The 19,531-nt window shown below is 38.6% G+C and overlaps 2 protein-coding genes across 3 annotated transcripts; both read right to left on the reverse strand.

Moving 5' to 3' along the window:
- Nucleotides 1-1,899: 1,899 nt before the first annotated feature.
- Nucleotides 1,900-3,530, reverse strand: LOC131312137 (26.5 kDa heat shock protein, mitochondrial-like). Its single transcript, XM_058339894.1, has 2 exons — nucleotides 2,969-3,530; nucleotides 1,900-2,468 (listed from the first exon to the last, which is right to left on the reverse strand). Exons 1-2 carry the CDS (start codon nucleotides 3,270-3,272, stop codon nucleotides 2,077-2,079), a joined length of 696 nt encoding a protein of 231 aa, XP_058195877.1. The 5' UTR covers nucleotides 3,273-3,530; the 3' UTR covers nucleotides 1,900-2,076.
- A 315-nt stretch (nucleotides 3,531-3,845) lies between these two features.
- On the reverse strand, nucleotides 3,846-8,226 carry LOC131312138 (uncharacterized). Of its 2 annotated transcripts, none has more exons than XM_058339896.1 (6): nucleotides 8,019-8,226; nucleotides 7,816-7,919; nucleotides 6,455-6,705; nucleotides 5,807-5,897; nucleotides 4,253-4,319; nucleotides 3,846-4,159 (listed from the first exon to the last, which is right to left on the reverse strand). In XM_058339896.1, the coding sequence occupies exons 2-6, from the start codon at nucleotides 7,887-7,889 to the stop codon at nucleotides 4,106-4,108; spliced, it is 537 nt and encodes a 178-aa protein (XP_058195879.1). In that variant the 5' UTR covers nucleotides 7,890-7,919; nucleotides 8,019-8,226; the 3' UTR covers nucleotides 3,846-4,105. The 2 variants fall into 2 exon arrangements, with proteins under 2 accessions (XP_058195879.1, XP_058195880.1); XM_058339897.1 differs by having other exon boundaries at nucleotides 6,455-6,710; nucleotides 8,019-8,205.
- Between the last annotated feature and the right edge of the window lie 11,305 nt (nucleotides 8,227-19,531).

Genomic DNA, 19,531 nt, shown 5'->3' on the forward strand with positions numbered 1-19,531 from the left:
GACCTCTCTGCATCTCACGTGCGACTCTGCTTATAGTGACTGTTCAAACAACAGATGTTGACGTCGTTTTCTATTTCTTTGGGGGCCGCTCTCTATCTTATCTACGTAATCCTTTAAAATTTCTCAACTAATTACCAGATGACCTCTCATGCAAAAATGATTTATTTGCCCTTATACATGAAATGACCTACATACCCTTATGAAATTCCTCTTCTTCCCCCTCAAATTCATCAAAAACACAACAATAACCCCAACATCATCTTTCTCCCCTTCCCCCTCAAATTAACCAGCCACGGTTTTAAAAAAAAAAAATCGACTGAGGAACTAGTCGAGTGGTTCCTCCACACAACCAAAACCCATCTCTCTCTTTTTTCAATCTGCATCTTCTCTCTTTTTCTCTCTCTCAAGCTTGTTTATCATTTCAATCTCAATGAAGGAGCAAGAGCCAAATATTATATCAATGGAAGGTTCCACTCCTTCCATTGAAAAAAAAGTTGACCCACTTTCTAGGTTTTGATTTTGATATTGAAATAGAATCAAATTCTATCGGCAACGGTATGATGGGTGAGGAGAACAAAGATGCTACGGAAAAAAAAGCCAACTTCGCCCAGAATTTACAAAAAATTTTACTAATTTTTTGGTGCTTCAGGTCCGAAAAAGTTGTGTAATTTCGATAATTAACTACTGTAAAACATTACCATCCTCGATAGTTAGTTACCGTAATATATATATATATATATGAGTAAGCTTCTAATGCGGACCTCCGCATCCAAGCAAAGTGCGGACCTCCCCTTTCCCGATCGAATTTCAATGATCCGAGCCGCTCAATGTGTTCAGAACGTGATTTTAAAGGTACCCCGAGAGAAATCAGCCAAAAAAAAAAACCGGAAAAGGCTTCATCCGAGCAATTTTTGTTTATTTTTTATTGAACGGTTCAAATAAAAACTGCTCAAATCAAGCCCTTCCCGGTCATTTTTTTTGCCAATTTCTCGCAACTACCCTTAAAATCACGTTCTGAACATATTGAACAGCTCGGATCATCAAAATTCAATTGAAAAAAGGGAGAAATAGGGTGGTCCGCACTTTGCTTGGATGCGAAAGTCCGCATTAAAAGCTTATATATATATATATATAATTTTAGCAGTCAATTACCGAAAATATGTATATTAGTTTTGTAATACTCTAGTTTAACAGTTAATTACCGAAATATGTATATTAGTTTTGTTTTGGAAACAACCATCGTAGGAGCATTCGGCCAGCGAAAGGAAAGGAAGAAAGGAAACAAGGTTTTGGGCCCACTATCTTAATTTGGACGAAGGTGATGATGCATGGGTGCCCACGATAGTGCACGGGTTCTGCCTGGGGTTTTGCACAAGAGTCACGGATTCGGGTTTGTTCGTTTTGATTTCCCAGGCCAGAACCATCCCCTCTTTTATTGCGTTTAAGCTTGACTTATTTATCACGTGGATCAATCTCAAAGGAGCTTTAATCCAGTCAATCGAGAGCTGGTCTCGAGTAATTTAAGGGGGCGTTTTCACTGAAATTTTTAGACTACAAGTTAATACTAGTACATTTTATCATCATGTTCACAATAACCCACGATTTCTTCCTCTTCATTTTTCCTTCTATTATTCTCCTCTAATTTTCCCTTTAACCCCCTCATATACAATCTAAAAATTATGGGTTAATGAAAACAACTTAACATTTTTGAACAACAAGAAATTATCCGTAACTTATTGGTTGGTGGAAACGCCCCCTAAATATTAAAATTTTCATAAGCTAAGCGAACAAAATATACTAGTAGCTTCTTCAAACTTGGTTTCAAAGTTTATTGAGTTAGCTAGTTTCAAGTTGGATTTATCCATGAACATTCCGATCCTGAAAAAGCTTTGTGATTGAACACACGAACTCAAAACTTATTTAGCTTGGCTTATTCATATGTTCTAAGTAATTTTGAGTTTAGATAAAAGCTAAATATACTGACTTTCGCCGAAAAAAAAACAGAGTGTAAAGGCTCTAAGCCATCACCCACAAAGAAAACACCAGAAGTCACAAAGCTTCACAAAACCACCAAAGCTAGTGATCAGTTTGGACCTCCTTAACATCCCCAAGCTTGGGTCCTCCACCACTCCTAGGTATAGTAATAACCAGCACCCCATTTTCCATTTGTGCCTTAATTTCGTCAACTTGTGCATCTTCAGGCAGCACTAGTCTAACACTGCAACACCCTTGTTCTTCTTCTTCCCCCTTTTTGTGCTCTGCTTTTAATGTCAAAATACAATCATAATCGATCTCGATCTTCATATCGTCTTGGAACATCCTCGGGGGAACTTCGTACCGGAGCTCGTAGCGATCGTCCTGTTCGTTAACTCGGCCTATTAATTCGGAAGGTGGCAATTTCTCCAGCAGCTTGTTGACGTTCTTGCTTGCTTGCATTAGCGCATCCCCTAGCCCTGAGGGAAATAATACTGGAGAAACAAAGAGGAAAATGATATTTGTCACCGAACCCGAAACCAAATAACTTCATCAAAAGACTGACTGTTACGACAGAAAACGATATTGAGTAATTGTACGGGTTCCGATGGGGCGGGTACAGAAAATGTACCAACTTCATGGAGCTCCCATCGGGTCCCACACATGATCGAAGACGTTCATTTTGTAGAGAATGGATTTCTAATTGTTGTACAAAAAACAACTCAATCAGATAACGATAGAATGTTTAATCAATTCGTCCAATTTTTTTGTTCATAGTTCTCTCCGAAAATTGGACGAATTGAAAAAGCACGTACCGATTGAGATATCCGATTGAGTAGTAGAGGTACCTTTAAAACACAACTCTTGACAAAATTGTGTCCAAAGCCGTCGGATGTACATGACCCACGTACATCTAACGAATTGTGTAAGGAGTTGTGTTGCAGACTTTTTCATTTCAAAATAGGCACGGCGTAGAGAGAGAGAGAGAGAGTACAATAGAGGTCAGCAGGAACAGAGTCTTCGTCGTCACGGTGGAGGTGGTGGCTCGTCCAGAAACCACTAGGACGCCGCCTTTTGGGGAACAACCCAAGTTTCTTTTCACCATTACATACAACCACCTCTCCTCCACCCTCTGATTTTTCACCAACAGCAGCTGGTACTACTGTAGACAGCCTCCTCAGACTCAGAGTAGTACTACTAATTCTCTCACCTAAACTTTTACACACAAACGAAGGAGAAGAAACTACCATCCACCACTTGCCCATAATATACTTCAAACCCAAACGCCCCAAAGCCATACGACTCTTGTTAATTTTTTCCCCCCTCACTTCCTATCAATTATAGTCGCTGTGTTTCGTGTGTGTGTGTGTGTGTGAGAGAGAGAGAGAGAAAGAGAGAGAGAGACGGTGGAAGAGAGGAGTTCAAATTACACGTCACCACCCACATGAGCTGCTGCTTCTCAAACATGCTAGTGAATTACTACAAGAGTATTCCACAGGGGAATGTATGACGCAATAAAAGGTTTCATATTTACAAGGATGGGTATTAGTTTTTTTTTTTTTTACATAGAATAATAAATGAACAATAGACATCCTTACATTATATTTTAGAACAAAATTTTTTTTGTTACTTTCAAACCTCAAGTGCGGTGGTCACACCTTAACGCCTCTTTTTAATCACATTTTATTTCCGATAGACTTTATGATAGACTCCACACAACACAGACCTGTGGTTACAAGTAGTGGTAGGGCAATGCCCCGGAGAACACTGAATAGTTTTCGCGTTTGAATCCGCCTAAAATTGAAGCCTGGTTGAAGGGGGGGAAAACACATAACACCAAGTTCACCAACCAAACTGAGTAATTCCAGAAATTTAAAGTAAACTCTGCTGCCAAGAATAGCTGACGCAGCCGCTTTTAATTATGCTATATTAGTACACTTACTATAAATGTAATTCTACATACCAAAATCATGCGAGGGAAATATTCGTCCGGGCATGCTATGATAATGCTACAGTTAATATACATGCTTTTGTGGGGTTTCCGTAACTTTTGGTTTGCATTACAATTTAAATTCGTCAACAGCGTTTGTAGGTCAAGTATCTTACGAAACATTGTCCTGCTTGTGCTTTTTCAATCATACAACCCTTCCTGCTCCCAGATGTCGGTAAGAAAATCTATCATTTCCTGTTCATTACAGCCAAAAATGCAGAGCTCGTTACCAAGCAATGTTATCAGACCAGATTGAAAGAATTCTTCCCCAAAAAGGAAGAAACTTACAGAAAGAGGTATCGGCTGGGAGAAGGGCTTGTTGCTTCCGAGCAAGCTTTCGTAGGTTGCATTCCAACTGCAAAAGCCAGAATTTTTTTTTTATCAGGGATAGGCAGAACGTGCAGATAAAATGTTCATGAATTACCATGCTTACTTCATCAGAGAGCATAAAACATATTTCTGAATATAAACACCTCAAAATGTAAGTGTTCTAGCATACCAATGATAGAATATCCCCAACATCAGAAAGGAAAAACTTTGAACCAATCCAATATATTAATGCATCAACCCTGCATTCTTTGTGCAATGATAGGCAACTGTGTAAACAAAAACTGCAAGCAACTAAACTGTAACATACTTGGCTTTTGTGTTACTTCCAAGGGAAAGGGTTCCCTAATACTCCAAGGGGACTTGCTCTATAGCTGCTGCGGTTTATTTCCTTGGGCAATTACAACAGAATTTTCAGAGGCATTCAAAGGCCACCTTCCTCTGTCGTCAGCTGTCAGGTTAAGTTTGAAGTGAGGATTAAGGCTAACCAAAGTAGGAATGCCAAATCTACAGCTCTATCCTCTTTACTCTGTAATACCTGGGAGATTTCACACTCTACTTTCTCTACTTAGGCTGATTCTTTACTGTATAGATCTCTTTTCCCTTGTTTAGGCTCTTTGTCTTGGTATATGTAGTATTCTAAGGTTCCCTCCTCTTGTTAGTTGCTTTTTAAAAAAACTTCTTCAGTTACCATTTTTTTTTTTATGTACAACACATATTTGGCCATCACAATTATGAAACACTTTTGGAAGATAATACAAAAGAACAGAAAAGGAGTACCCTTCACCACAAATTGGAAAGAATAAACAAACAGTAATCATTCGAGGGAATCAATTTTTCTGTCTCAGCCACACAGTTTCAGAGAGAACCTGCACAAGTGATCCTAGAGACATGAAATTATCTCATTGTACCTTGGTCCACAAGACAGGTCAACTACGCCCATTAATAGATCATCCCTCCATCAATGTGGAGAGACCACCAGGGCACCACCACTCAGTAGGGCTTTGAGAGGGCAAGATTCTGCCAAGTACCTACCAATAACTGCCAATTTTCCTCTCATTCTCTTTCTTGCCTTACTCTTCACCTGGTGGCCATACTCGCAACTACTTGGTGGATATTTTCACTTTTCACCGAACCAGCACACATTCCACCCGCACTATCCATTTAAAGCAACAATAACCAACCCCGGAAAATTCAAAAAGAAGAGTGGCTAAAACATTTAGAGCAACTCACGTATGATGGGGATATCCTACAATACTGGGAATATTAGTTGAGTGCAAATAAAAATATTGAAGGGAATATCACTTAGAACTTCAGAAGACCAAAGAGAATTGTTAACACGTTTCCAAACCAGCTCTCAAAACAGAACCTACAAGGTGCCTCACATACGGTAAAATAAACTAATGGAAAAGGACTTGGTTTTCCCCCCAAAAAGGGCATGTAGATGGATATAGATTACCTCCTATCCTGAAGAATGAATGAAATAACAAATTCAAACCCTTAAAAGAAACAAACCTTATTTTCGGTTCACGAAGCTGTTGCGTATGAATATTAGGCTTTTTAGTTCCAATCCACTGTTGCCTAGTCTGGTTCCAAAGAAGAAGGCCTACACCCACCATATTCAGCATCAAATTGGAGACATGCTGAAGCAGAAGAACTTTAGAGTAATCCAGAGAATACATACGAGGACAAGGCGGCAGATTCAAATTATGAATTTAGTTGTAAGCAAGGGACACCTATGGAAAACATTGGGATACGTGTGTCTCACCTGAGACATGTATGGGCCACACCAAGGGCCAGATAATGATGTTTGACAAAATTGTCACTTCTGCCTTGTGATTTGTCTTTCTCATGAATTATGTACCAAAAATGTAGTAATACAATTAGCTTTCATTTTTTTTCTGCTATATTAGAGTTAGTTTTAGTTAGTCTGGCTGTTTGTGTGTAGTGTGTACAGCATTCATATTAATAACAAGTACCATATAATTAAACACAGCATTCATATGTATCATTGTATATATTTTCGATTTTTTGCTGTCTCCCGTCTTGTCTTTGTCCCGTGTCGTCCATGCTTCTTAGCATGTAAGGAGATATTGTGAAGATTAGTGCATGCGCCACCTAAACCAAATAAGGTCGGTAACATGAAAGACAACAAGAACTTGCCATGATTTACAAATTCAGAAGGGGTGTTTCCACTGCTAGTTCCATGGGGATCAATCGGCAGGGTTGATGTGCTTATTGAGGAGATGCTTCCTCGTGACAGCACTGCACTGTTGTCCATATCACATGCGCTGGTAGTCCAGAAATCCTCTGATATGCTCGGTTTTGATACTCTTCGACCTTGAAGCTTTGGTCCTTTTGGTGGCTCGTTTGAGTTAATCAGTTCCGGTTTACAAAGGCTTCCCAGACAACCACTGCTCTGTTACAAAAACCTGGTTCTGTAAGGAATCAAATTTAAACAATTGATGCAGCAAAAGTATTCATATTCCTGTTATACATCTGATCCTTTCAATAGCTGATTTTTCGACATGTTTCCTTATTTACTTTACTTTCTTTTTCCTTTACAAATTGAAGTTCAAACCATAGCCCAACGGTGGAACTACCAAGGGACGATTGGGGGCCATCTTCCCCACTGACATCCTGACATTTGTGCTTGTACCTAAGACTTATAAGATTTTTCGCCTTCTAACTGCAATAAAATTTCCAAAAAAACAAAATGCTAATCTTACCTACGAGTTTATATGTTTGTTCTTTTGCGATTTACCCCTCATCCTTTTACTTGTTTACTGTAAAACCTTAGCATACATTTGCCCATATTTTCGATCTCTCACTTCCTCTCGGTTTCCATATCTCCCTCCATCCTCTCATTTTTATTCAGCTCCTCTCTCCCCCTCTATTCCCTTCAAATTTCTTCTCACCCTTCTCTTTCTAACACTCTCTTGTGACCCCATCATTGCCTCTTTCCTGAGCTGCTGTCGACCCCACATCTCACAACCTCACAACTTGTATCATTCCAGATAAGATTTCCCCCACCCCCACCTCCGGATAAAAATCTCATCTTTATAGATCCGACTGTGCCTCAATTCCTTATATTCAGATTATGACCTTCCACCGAAGAAAACAAAAGATTTTTGATAACTCAGGTCTCCGGGCCAACTTACGTGCACCTTGAATAAGACTAATCCCACCGTCCACTGCTGATCAAAAAAAAAAAAAAATTCCCCCATCCACTAGCTGGGGGCCCAATTAATCCTGTGTGACTAATCCCGCAGTCTACTGCCGATCAAAAAAAAAAAAATTAATCCGTCGACCACTAGTTTGGGGGCCCAATTAAAGCCCCGACAGAGCCCAATTATAGCCTGGTACTAAAGAGGGTTGAATCAAATCAACCAATCCATTTTCCAATTCAATTGAAACAAAAAAGCTCAATTAAACACAATATCCAAATCTTCCGCAAACAATCATGCCAAATTGAATATTTTTTAAATGCTGAGTAAACCCACAACAGGAATCAAAACACTTACCCCATGCATGCGACTAAATGAGCAATCCAAACAATTATAGATCCCAAACGTAGCAGCGATCCCACCTTAAACATGGGCGTCCGGGAAGGAAAGATCACAGATCTCTGTTATCCAACAATCAAATTGAAAAAATAAAAATAAATCCCACCTCAAAAAATTATACAAATATATACACGTATTTATGTTTAGAGAGAGAGAGAGACCTGAGAGACGCAGCCATTGCTGAATCTCTCCTTCCCGAAACCGATGATCGCCTTCTGAATCCGATTGGGCTTCTTTCGTTTCTTCTTCTTCTTCTCTGGAAAATACTGTACTTGTTATGGGGGCAATGAAAAGAGGAACGGACGGTAGATTGGAAAGAGTATATATAGAGACAGAGAAAGAAATGATAATAAATGGAAAAGTGTGGGAGGTACATGTGGCCTGAGCAAGCAAGGTATATTTTAATACCATGTCAGCATTTTGGGAAGAATGTTTTTTTTTTTCCTTCATTAGAATCAAATGTCCGGCCAACTTGTCCGCACCTCGATTAATTTTCGGCGTTCTAAAGCTAATACTCGGGCATACCTCTAAGGGCCCAAATGTTTGGAATGTTTGTTCTTCGCGGATTTCGAACTTACAATCTTTTGAAAAGCAAACCATTTAATTACTTTCTCTTGTGTCGATCTGATTGGTTTTTTTAGACAATATACAAAGTGTGATGGAGATATTGTAATAATTTTCACGATAAGAAATATGGAAAAAAAATTAGTACTACTATCAGTTTATTATTTTTCTCATTTTGGTTTTTTTTTTATTTCATATTCTGAAGAAAAATATTGCGGAAATACTGTTTATTTTTAGTTGGGCAAATACAGTTTGAGAGTTTTAACTTATTCTATATATAGGGTAGTTGGATATCAAATATTGAACTTTTTTCAATAGAAAATACAAGAAATTTGTACCATTTTATGTTAGAAAGTTAGAGAGATCGATTAGGGATGATCTAAGAGTTAAATTTTTTGAGAAATATCCAATAAAAAGTCTAAAATTATTTTCAAAATATTTGTATAAAAGTCATAATTTTTTATTTTTTCAATTTAAATCGTCGAGACGAACTAGTATTATATAAAAATTTAATGCAAAACTAACAATCGCAAAAATAAAATCTAAATAAGGATAAAAAATTAAAAAAAATTTAGTCCACAACTCTTAGATCGGTTAAAATATCCCTTTAAGTCAAGCACTTGACAAAATGATCAGTCAACTTGCAAGGTCTTATCACAAATAACTTTCACAAAACATGTCTCAATCTTTTTTGAAATATATAATAATTCGCCGAACAAACGTTAAAAAAAAAAAAAAGAAAGCAAGAAAGACCAAGTCAAATAATTACTCCAGTACAGTGACGTTGGAGGACATATAAGACATGTTGTCGGAAGGTTATTTCTATTATGAGTACAACTAACACAACGGTTATGTGTCTAATTCTAACCGTTCAGATTTTAAAAAAACTTTTACAGGGAAAATTTTGACTTTTCCGGCGAAGAGTTTGAGCGAATTCTAACCATTTATTACAGCAATGGACGGCTAGAAATTGATTGTATAATAGTGTTTTACGCTACAGTGGTTCAGTGCTAACCAGCACAGGTATGTTTGACTGTGATGTGATGTTCTAACTCGGTGCTAATCTCACAAGACCAAAGTAGTACAAGAAAAGGGAAAATTTCACTGACCTCCCTTGAGGTTTCGGACACAATCAGAAACCTTGTCTGAGATTTTTGAAATATCACTGCCCTAGTGCCCTCTCCTATTTTTTATAACATTACCAAGACTCCCCCTTCTGTTAACTTGTTCACAAACGGTGTTAGCTTTTGTGGAAAAATGACAAAGATATCCTTGCTATTCCATCTCTCTATCGCGTAAACCCAGCAAGAATCCTAATACCATTATACCAAATTACCAATGTGCATCACAGTTCCAACTTGGACATGGCTTGGCTTGTGCCCTTTTTTTTTTTTTTTTTTTTCCCTTCGTGGGTCTGTTCTTCTAAAGATAAGAACAATAGAAAAATTTTGCTCAAACACATCAAATTCTTATGTTGTAATCGGTAATTTAAAGTCACTAATAACTAGCTAGTGGAAAAAATTCCAACTGCTAATGTTTGATTAACTTAGGCCTACTTTTCCCAAAAAAAAAGCCTGGTTTTTTTTTTATCGCATTTTTTAGTTTTTCATCAATATATTTTATTTCTTTTTAGATTATTAGTTCATCTTGACGAAAGCAATCTAAAAACTAAAAATTATGACTTTTACCCAATTTATTTAGAAATATCTAAGATTTACACTTTTAGAGCTAAAAGTAAGTGCTAAAATGTGTTAAAGTCAAAAATTTTTGCTTTTTTGATTCCTCTTGTGGAGACAAACTAATATTTCACAAAAGTTTGACACAAAACTAACAAATGTGAAAAAAAATTTGAATAAAGGGTCAAATAATCAAACGTTGGCAAAACGATTAAAGCTTGTAACTCAGTTGGCATCTCCCGATTCCCTTGGGAGACCAAGGTTCAAGTCCCATCGTAGGAGTTTGGAGGTTTAGGGTTATGGACAACATCTGAACTCCTTGTGGATTAACTTATTAACCCCCCCGACGTAAACAAAAAAAGGGTCAAATAATCAAACGTTGGACGGGCCTGAGTGCACAACACATGTTGTGTATTGCAGACATAAGAGACATTATTCTTGTGTATTAACGTTGTTGTAAGGAATAGTTTCCCAAAAAAAAGAGCATGTTTTATTTTGTCTTTATTCAAATTTTTTCACATTTGTTAGTTTTGTGTCAAACTTTTGTGGAATATTAGTTTGTCTCGACTAGAGGAATCAAAAAAGCGAAAAATTATGACTTGTACAAATTTTAGCACTTACTTTTAGCTCTAAAAGTGTAAATCTTGGATATTTTTAAAGTAAATTGGGTAAAAGTCATAATTTTTAGTTTTTGGATTGCTTTCGTCAAGATGAACCAATAATCTACACACACACACAAAAAAAATGATACAAAACTGAAAAATGAGATAAAAATTTGAAAAAGGCCAAAAAAAAAAAAAAGCCCAAGCTTTTTTTGGGAAAGTAAGCCTAAGTTAATCAAACATTAGCAGTTGGAATTTTTTTCGCTAGTTATTAGTGACTTTAAATTACCGATTACAGCATAAGAATTTGATGTGCTTGAGCAAAAATTTTCTATTGTTCTTATCTTTAGAAGAACAGACCCATGAAGGGGGGGAAAAAAAAGAAGGCACGAGCCAAGCCATGTCCAAGTTGGAACTGTGATGCTCATTGGTAATTTGGTATAATGGTATTAGGATTCTTGCTGGGTTTACATGACAGAGAGATGGAATTGCAAGGTTTTTTTGTCATTTTTCCACAAAAGCTAACACCGTTTGTGAACAAGTTAACAGAAGGGGGAGTCTTGGTAATGTCAGAAAAAGTAGGGGAGGGCAGTGATATTTCAGAAATCTCAGGGGAGGTTTCTGATTGTGTCAGAAAACTCAAGGGAGGTCAGTGAAATTTGCCCAAAGAAAAGGAAAGGAAAACAAGAGTCCGAGGCGATTTTTAGATGGATCACGAAATTCAAGCACGAATCTACGAACCGCAACAATCTTGCTCGTAGGGATGGAGTGATACCCGGATATGAGTATCATCCACTATTTCACACTGTAAAAGCTTGAGTCGCTATAAAGAGGAAGGTAGAGAGTATTCTTGATATCAATAATATTACTCGTTTGTTGTCTTCTCTTGATGGATTTCCTGAAGGAATTAAATAGAGGGAACATCCAAGATGCATTAGAAGTTTTGTAATTCGAAGAGATTAGGATTGCTTCAACCTTTTTCATATCTCCAAAATAATGAGTCACCAAGTCATGTCACATACGGGAAACCCGATTTGTTCCCGGCCCCGACCCCAAATTCCAACCATGCTTAATGTTGGCTTGCTGCAATTGCCTGATAGTGAACCTATGCCCACAAGCAAAAGCTATCATGACCACATGAGTAAAAGTAATGTAGAAGGGAGGAGAAACATGGGATTAGGTGGTGAATTAATAATCAAGCCAAAAAGATGAACCTTTTCAATAGTCGGACTAAAAATAACTAAATAAGGAAGGGATAAGTCACCACATCATCTTTCAAAAGCGAGGTTAATTCGGGTTTGATTCTATGGAGAGACGTCTAATCTTTCTTGGTTGTTAACCCATTAATTCCGCCACGGTCCACCGATGTATACAATGTTGCGAATTTTTTTGAACCTAACCTCTTTAACATAAAAGAATTGTAAATACAACTTGAATTAGCTTATTACTTACTTAATTAGTTGCCAACTAGCCATTGACAGGTCCTCCACAATTCTGGTGATCCGTTAAAGTGTATTGTAATGGGTTTGTTTTTATTTGAGAGACAAACATAAATTCGGTTTCTCTAATCCATCAGTTTATTTTTTTTATTATTTGGGAAATTAGTGTACTTTATGATCTTCTTATACATGACACAATGTATTCTTCTTAATAAATGATTCCCAAAAAAAAAATTGATGTAAAAGCCTTTTTAATGGTGCTGTTGATGTTGAGATATTAGAACCCCTTTTTTTTTTCTTAGGCAGAAGAATGGAAAGGGGCGACCAGTGTAGCTTACCCCATGAGCATGGCCAACGGGGTTTCGATTAGGTCTGTCAATGAACCAGATTCGGATTGAATCTGACAAGACTCGATTGAATCTGATACTATATACAGTTGATTGTGATTGAGGCTGTACAGAGCAGCTGGGCTGAGCTGGTGTTTATATATAGTTAATATTGGGCTATGGTCAGTGACACAATTAATGGGCCTATATATACTCGACAGAGCCCATACAATTAATGGGCCTATATTACAAAGCCCATACTATGAAAAGTGCAGAAAACCAGTCTATTTAAGAAATTGTAAAATCAAACAATTAGTCACTAAAATAAGGGGTTCTGACTGGCCGGCCCTATTTTGTCAATTCCTACTCATTTAGGCCCAGCACGCGTCAACCCATAGCTGTCCAGGCCCAGTTTTAAGTGATGTGTCCAAAATAACCCCCGCTCATGGTCTCTAACTGTTCATCACTCATCTTCACGTCCTTTGCTCTTCCCCGGCTCTTGCACGCCGCCGCCGCCGTTTCCCTCTTGTGTCCAACTGTAAGTTGTTCGAGGGCCGCCCACTGCAGCGCCGCTCTCCAATCGGAACGACGCCGATCTCGATAGGTTCTCCGTTGCCATCTGCGTCAATCATGGCGGAGAATACCGCTGTCCCAAAACCACCGCGAGCGCGCGAGACAGAGGACTCTAAGAATTGGGGATGAGGACGGGGTGAGGGAGCTCCTCTCTAGGGATGGCAAAGTGAACCGAACCGATGGGTACCCGAACCGTAACCGAAAATTTTCCCCGAACCATAACCGAAAAATTCCCCGTGGGTATGGGTATGGTTGAGGCCCTGGATAACCGAACGCGTATTGGTGCGGGTATGGTTTAGCAGATCCCCGAACCGATCCCCGAACCGAACCGAACCAAAACCATAATATATATTTATTTATACATATATATACATATATACATACACATATATGTATAAATATGTATAATAAAAGTGACCAAGGGTGGAAGTGCAAACTTCCAAAAATTTTAGGGACCAGCTTGTTGCATGTGTTAAGGTCTAAGGACCTAGATTGTGATAACCATTTATTTACAAAAATACCCCAATATATATGCACTTATATGTGAGTAGTGCTATTGGTACCGACGGTACCATAGGGAAAATGTACCGACGGCCACCGGACGGCCGTCTCCGGCCACCGGACGGCCGATCCGAGCCGTCCAAAAATTTTAAAAAATAAAATCGAGTGGGCCTACGCGGGAATCAATGGCATCCGAGGTGTGTAGAGTACTTGATCCGAGCACCCCTTTTTCGTGTATATACACGTATATACAAATATACACGAAAAATGGGTGCTCGGATCAAGTACCCTACACACCTCGGATGCCATTGATTCTCGCGTAAGCCCACTCGATTTTATTTTTTAAAATTTTTGGACGGCTCGGATCGGCCGTCCGGTGGCCGGAGACGGCCGTCCGGCGGCCGTCGGTACATTTTCCCTATGGTACCCGTCGGTACCAATAGGATTTCTGCTTATATGTTAGGGTTATCTTCGTTTCCCCACATCAGGTTACAGCAGACGCCGAGCGCGGCGATCTCTCTCTCTCTCATCGTGATTACCTCCGTATCCTCTCTTCACCAACGCCAGGTCCTCCCCCCACTTGCTTCACCGCTGTCCACCTCCGACCACCTTCCATACTCGATCCCCTATCCGGATCCTCTCTCTCCACCTTCCCCCCTCTCTCTCTCTCTCCCTCTCCACACCTCTCTCTCTCTAAAATATCCCCAAATCGTAAACATCAAACCCACCGACACCCTCCGTCACCGAGGCAAAAAGCTCGAGGCCTTGAATTCAACGCACCAATGGTAAATCACTAATCCCAGGTTAAAATAATAGGAACTACAAATTAGGAGATTTGTTAAACAATCCTTGGAACTTGGGTTTTGTTCCGGGGACGGTGGTGACTTCTCTCAAAACCACCAAAAAGATTTTTATTTTTACCAAAACTTTGACTTCTGTGTGTGTGTTCGTCTCTGGTTCTCTGAGATCTATGTTCGAAAATGACTGAATGTTGAGTTTTTTTTTTCTCTTTTTTTGATCTGGTTCGGTTACCCATTCGGTTCGGGGATTACCCGAAAACCGAATGGTTCGGTTATGGTTTCCTTTTTCCCTCCCCGTTCGGTTATCGGGGCGGATATGGGTGGTATATCGGTTTCGGGGATCGGGGGCGGAAACCCCAATATCCGCCCCGAATGTACCGAATGCCATCCCTACTCCTCTCGTCGCCAAGTCCATGCATCTTGTATCAAGTCGTCGTGGATGTGGGAATCGCGAAGTCCTACTGGATCTCATTGCGAATTGCTTTGGTGGATCTTCATCTGGTTTCCTCGTGGATCTAGTTCTGATCTCATTTTTTTGTCCCTGGCCTCTCAATTTGAGTTTTCTTTCCCACAGAAAATACAAGAAAAATACTAAATACTGTACGTTTGTTTTATGTGCATTTCACGGGATTTTTGTTTCCAATTATTGCTGAGCTTAGACAATTAAGGTAGTGCAAAGGGGTGTGAAATTCTGAATTTTAAGGGTGTGAATGGGGTGTGAATTCTGTAAAGGGTCTTCCCGAATTCACAGCCACAAGAATTCACACCTGCACACCCACAAGAATTCACTCCCTCCCAATAAAGAATGAAAGGCGTGTGAATTATGACAATTAAGATAGTGCAAAGGGGTGTGAAATACAAATTTTAAGAGTATGAATTCTGAAAATGGGCGTGAATTTTGTAAAGGGTCCTCTCCAAAGAATTCACACCAAGACTTCATTTGGACTTCACAGCCAGACTTCACACCAAGAATTTAAACCCAGACTTCACACCAAGCATGTGACACCTCCTCTCGAATTTTTTCATATGTTGGAGTAATTTAAGAATATTGTGAATGGAGGCGTTGATGTAAGAAGTTGAGAACTACCTGTGTTTTTGTTTTTATCCAGATTAAGTGTTTGTTTGTGAATTATTTTAGAGGGGTGTGAATTCTGAATTTAGGGTTGTGAATTTGTGTAATTTGAATGGGCACGAATTCTAAAGGTGTGAATAGTACAAAAGAGTGTGAATTCTTAAAAGGGATGTGAATTTTGGAAGGTGTGAATTCGTAGAAGTGTGAATTCTTAAAAGAGGTGTGAATTCTTGAAGGTGTGAATTCTTGGGGTGTGAATTCTGTGGGTGGGTGTGAATTTTGGAGGGTGTGAATTCGTGGAGGTGTGAATTCTTGGGGTGTGAATTTTGGAAAGTGTGAATTCTGTGAGGTGTGAAATCTGTGGGTGGGGTGTGAATTTTGGAGGGTGTGAATTCGTGGAGGTGTGAATTCTGTGGGGTGTGAATTTTTGAAGGTGTGAATTCTTGGGGTGTGAATTCTGTGGGTGGAGTGTGAATTCTGAGAGTATTGAAATAGTGACAAGGGTAAAATAGTAAAAACATCTTTAAAAAAGGGGCTGGATGGGATAGCTTTACAAAAAGGAGTTTGCATGAAACTCTATGTAAAAAAGAGGACCGGCCAGGAATTTCCTGCTAAAATAATATCGGTCCGGCTAACAGGTGCCCTTTGAGCAATAACTGAGGTGCAATTAATAGACATAAATCTATGAGTTGTGTTTATGACTAGCATCACTTTTCACAATTATTTTCTACACTTCTAAAGGGTGCTGCCTCTGAGGCACACCGTTGGGCAAAAGTTTAAGCACCCTAATTGCAAATTTTTTTTTTATAGATATTCCAAAATTTATTAATAACCGGATTGAGAATACAAATCATTCAATAAGTGCTCCGTATTTTTCTCTCTATGAATTCGGTTCTTCTCAGGTAAAGATCATGGCTTCGTTGTGATCATTCTCGTTGTTGTCCTGTCCTCCTTATTAAAACACTTTGTTTGTTGGGAGACTTGGCCAAAAAAAAAAAAAATTCATATTTATATTTTTTGAGTTCAAGGACATAAACATTTTGCAATCAAATATAAAGACAAACACTTTTTGCAAAACTAGTGAAAGTTCACTAATAACTGAAAATTAGTGAAAATGCCTAAAATCCTAGGGTACCCTATGAAAGTGCATAAAACATGAAAATTGATATATAATAGGAAAGTGCACTCTAAAATTCTATAAATGTGCTTAAACCTTAGGGTTCCCAACAACCATAGGGTACCCTACCCTAGGGTAGTTTTGCCTGTGAAAACATGTTTTGGCCTTATAATTCAACAATTCAAAAACTTGAAGGACCTCTATTGAAAACTATTTGGCTAGCGTCTTTTCCCTAAATAAAAACTATTTTACCGTACTTATGGCCAATTTTCCCTGTTTAGGTTGCTCCCCATTGTTCTACACCAATAATTTGTTGTTGTTGTTGTTGTTAATTACATCCTTGACTTGTTATTTTCACATCACAATACCAAACTCCACACGTACGTACCCTCCCCACGTTACTATCACTTGAGTTGTCATTTCCTAACAAGTGCAATTAAAACAAATGAATTTAATGTGGTGATTTTGAGGTGTCATGCATGTTCTAAACTAATGCCGCTATTTTAAGGCCCGATATTTTCCCATCACAATTATTAACAGCCATTGGTTTCACCTGCAATTTGGTTTAGAAAATAAGGCCTCCACCATGTGCTGTTTTATTGCTTGTAAGAATGATGTTTGGTTTTATTTGGTGATAGTTACTACTATTTCTTTGGTTTCTTCACCTTATCCTACCTAACAAACAAAGACCCAAATTAAGCAACCTAACTACCAATACTAGTAAAATTACAACCATCAACATTAATGGTCTACGGTGGAACTTCCGAGAAGTTTTTGGGTGCAAATAGGGTATAGTCCACGTGGTATCCGAGCACGCGTCCGAGCTGTCCAAACGTGTTTTGGACGGCCATGATTTTAGAGAAAAAGAAAGAGGAGAGAGAGTGTTCGGATTTGGATCATCCAAACACACGTTTGGATTGCTCAGATGTGCGCTGGATACCACGTGGCGGTACCTAATTTACACCCAAAAACTTCTAGGAACTTCCACTCTACTTTTTGGGTTGTATGGCAGGTACCCAATGAGAATATACGTATAAATTAAAAAACAAAAAAAAAAAAACCAATAGTTCACTTATCAACTTCTACCATTAATTAGGCAATCAAGTAATGTTGCATAATGTTTGATTGGCTCGTGTATCTTCAGCTCGTTAAAATCTTTTTGGAAATTAATTAATTTTGTACCTTACCAAATCAAACTTGAACAAACACATTTTTTTTAAGCGCTTTTCACATCACGCGCGCACGTACAACTATTTTGATCATCCGTAAATAGAATATCCAATCAAACCCGGCATGTTACCTGGGTCGATCCGAGGTTGGCTCGATCGGTAAACAAACAAAGCTTGATTACCCCTTTTAAGTTCGTTAGTCCACAAAATAATATTCTTGGACGTACGTATTGATCACCACCTAGCTCGTCTGAACACATTTAGAGCTATTATTAAAGATGAAACCCACTTGTCCGAGTTTTGGCCTTCCCCTCTCCTCTCTTCCAATTTGATGTATCTTTTGTCAAGTTTTCTTTAATAAAATTTTATTACCGATAAAAAAAAAAAAATTAGCCTTGGCCCTAGTTGATTTATGAACAGTACGTACGTACCAGTTCAATGTGCATGCAGAGATGAAACCCTTCATGTGGCATGTTGCTTTCTTCAGACTAAAATAGTATGGAGGTGATTTCAGTGGACCTTTAACCCACTGCAATGGGAATGAAAACATGATTGAGTACTTCAGTTCAGTGGTCATATCAATGACATGTTATAATATTAACATATACAGCCCTATATCACAAATTCGCTTCAGACTGCATTTGAGACTGCATTTGGTACTAGGTCCCACAGAAATATATGGTTATTTATTAAAGGTGTTGGGGTACCGCCATGCGGTACCCCAAGCCCACACAAATTAATAATTTTTCCTTTATCATGGGGTAAAATTGGGATGCTAGTGCATGTAGGCCCCTAGTGTTTGGTACTGAATGTGTGTGCATGGTTCAATATGATCACCACATGCATGGCGGCTTAAAGCTTGGAGCCTGCGAAGCTCACCGACAAAAACCTTCAAAGGCTTCAATGAAATTAGTTCAATTCATTGGGGAATTTAATTACGAATTGTGGGGAGAGCTTTTGAATTTTGGAGTGCGATATAATGATTAAATAATAATACATCCCCTTCTTGTGGGGAATCTAAATTAATTTCATTGTCATGCCAAAAAAGAGAGAGTATGATATAGTAATTGGACTTCGGGTTGGTGCTTCGTGCTGCGCACACCACTATACAGCACCGTCCCTCAATTGGATGTAATTAAGTTCCAAATTAGTATATGCTGTGAATATTATTCAGAATAAATTGATGCACACAATTTAATTGCTTAGGACCTAGGAGCACTTTTTCTTGGTTCTCATATCACAAAATGGAATTTAACTCACAAAGCTAATTGTTTCGATTTTGGCGGCTGATTTCTCATTATTTCCACTGGAAATAGCTCTCTCTCTCTCTCCATCTTTTAGGGTTTTGAATGGAGGTTTTTGCAGCAATTCTCTAGTGAAAGTGGTAAGTGAAATTACTCTCTTATCCTTCTGCGTTAAAAAAAGAATGGTGGTTTTTAATAACCAACAGGAAAGTATATAACTATATATGTTAGTTGTATATATGCAAGTGTGTGAGCTATTCGAAAAGTGAGTACACTCATTATGTTAAGCGTCTTAGACTCTTAGGGGTGATAAATTGGACTCAAATCTGATAATAAACTCAAACCCACCACTAATACGGAGAACAAACTTAACCTATTTATTAGTTGGGTCAGAATCGATTAATTCAAAGTAGGACTCTTAATCCACCAAATTAATTAGCCCATTGAGCACGCCGACACCAGTTCGATGAAAGCAAGTTGTGGTTCGATAATTCTCGGGCACTGTCACGTTGTGCCAAGCAGCTTAACACTCTGCAACTACACATCCACAGGAAGCACTACACTTTATGGTACTCGATCGTAATTAAATGT

Source organism: Rhododendron vialii, chromosome 12a (assembly GCF_030253575.1).
Source record: "Rhododendron vialii isolate Sample 1 chromosome 12a, ASM3025357v1".
Lineage (NCBI taxonomy): Eukaryota > Viridiplantae > Streptophyta > Magnoliopsida > Ericales > Ericaceae > Rhododendron > Rhododendron vialii.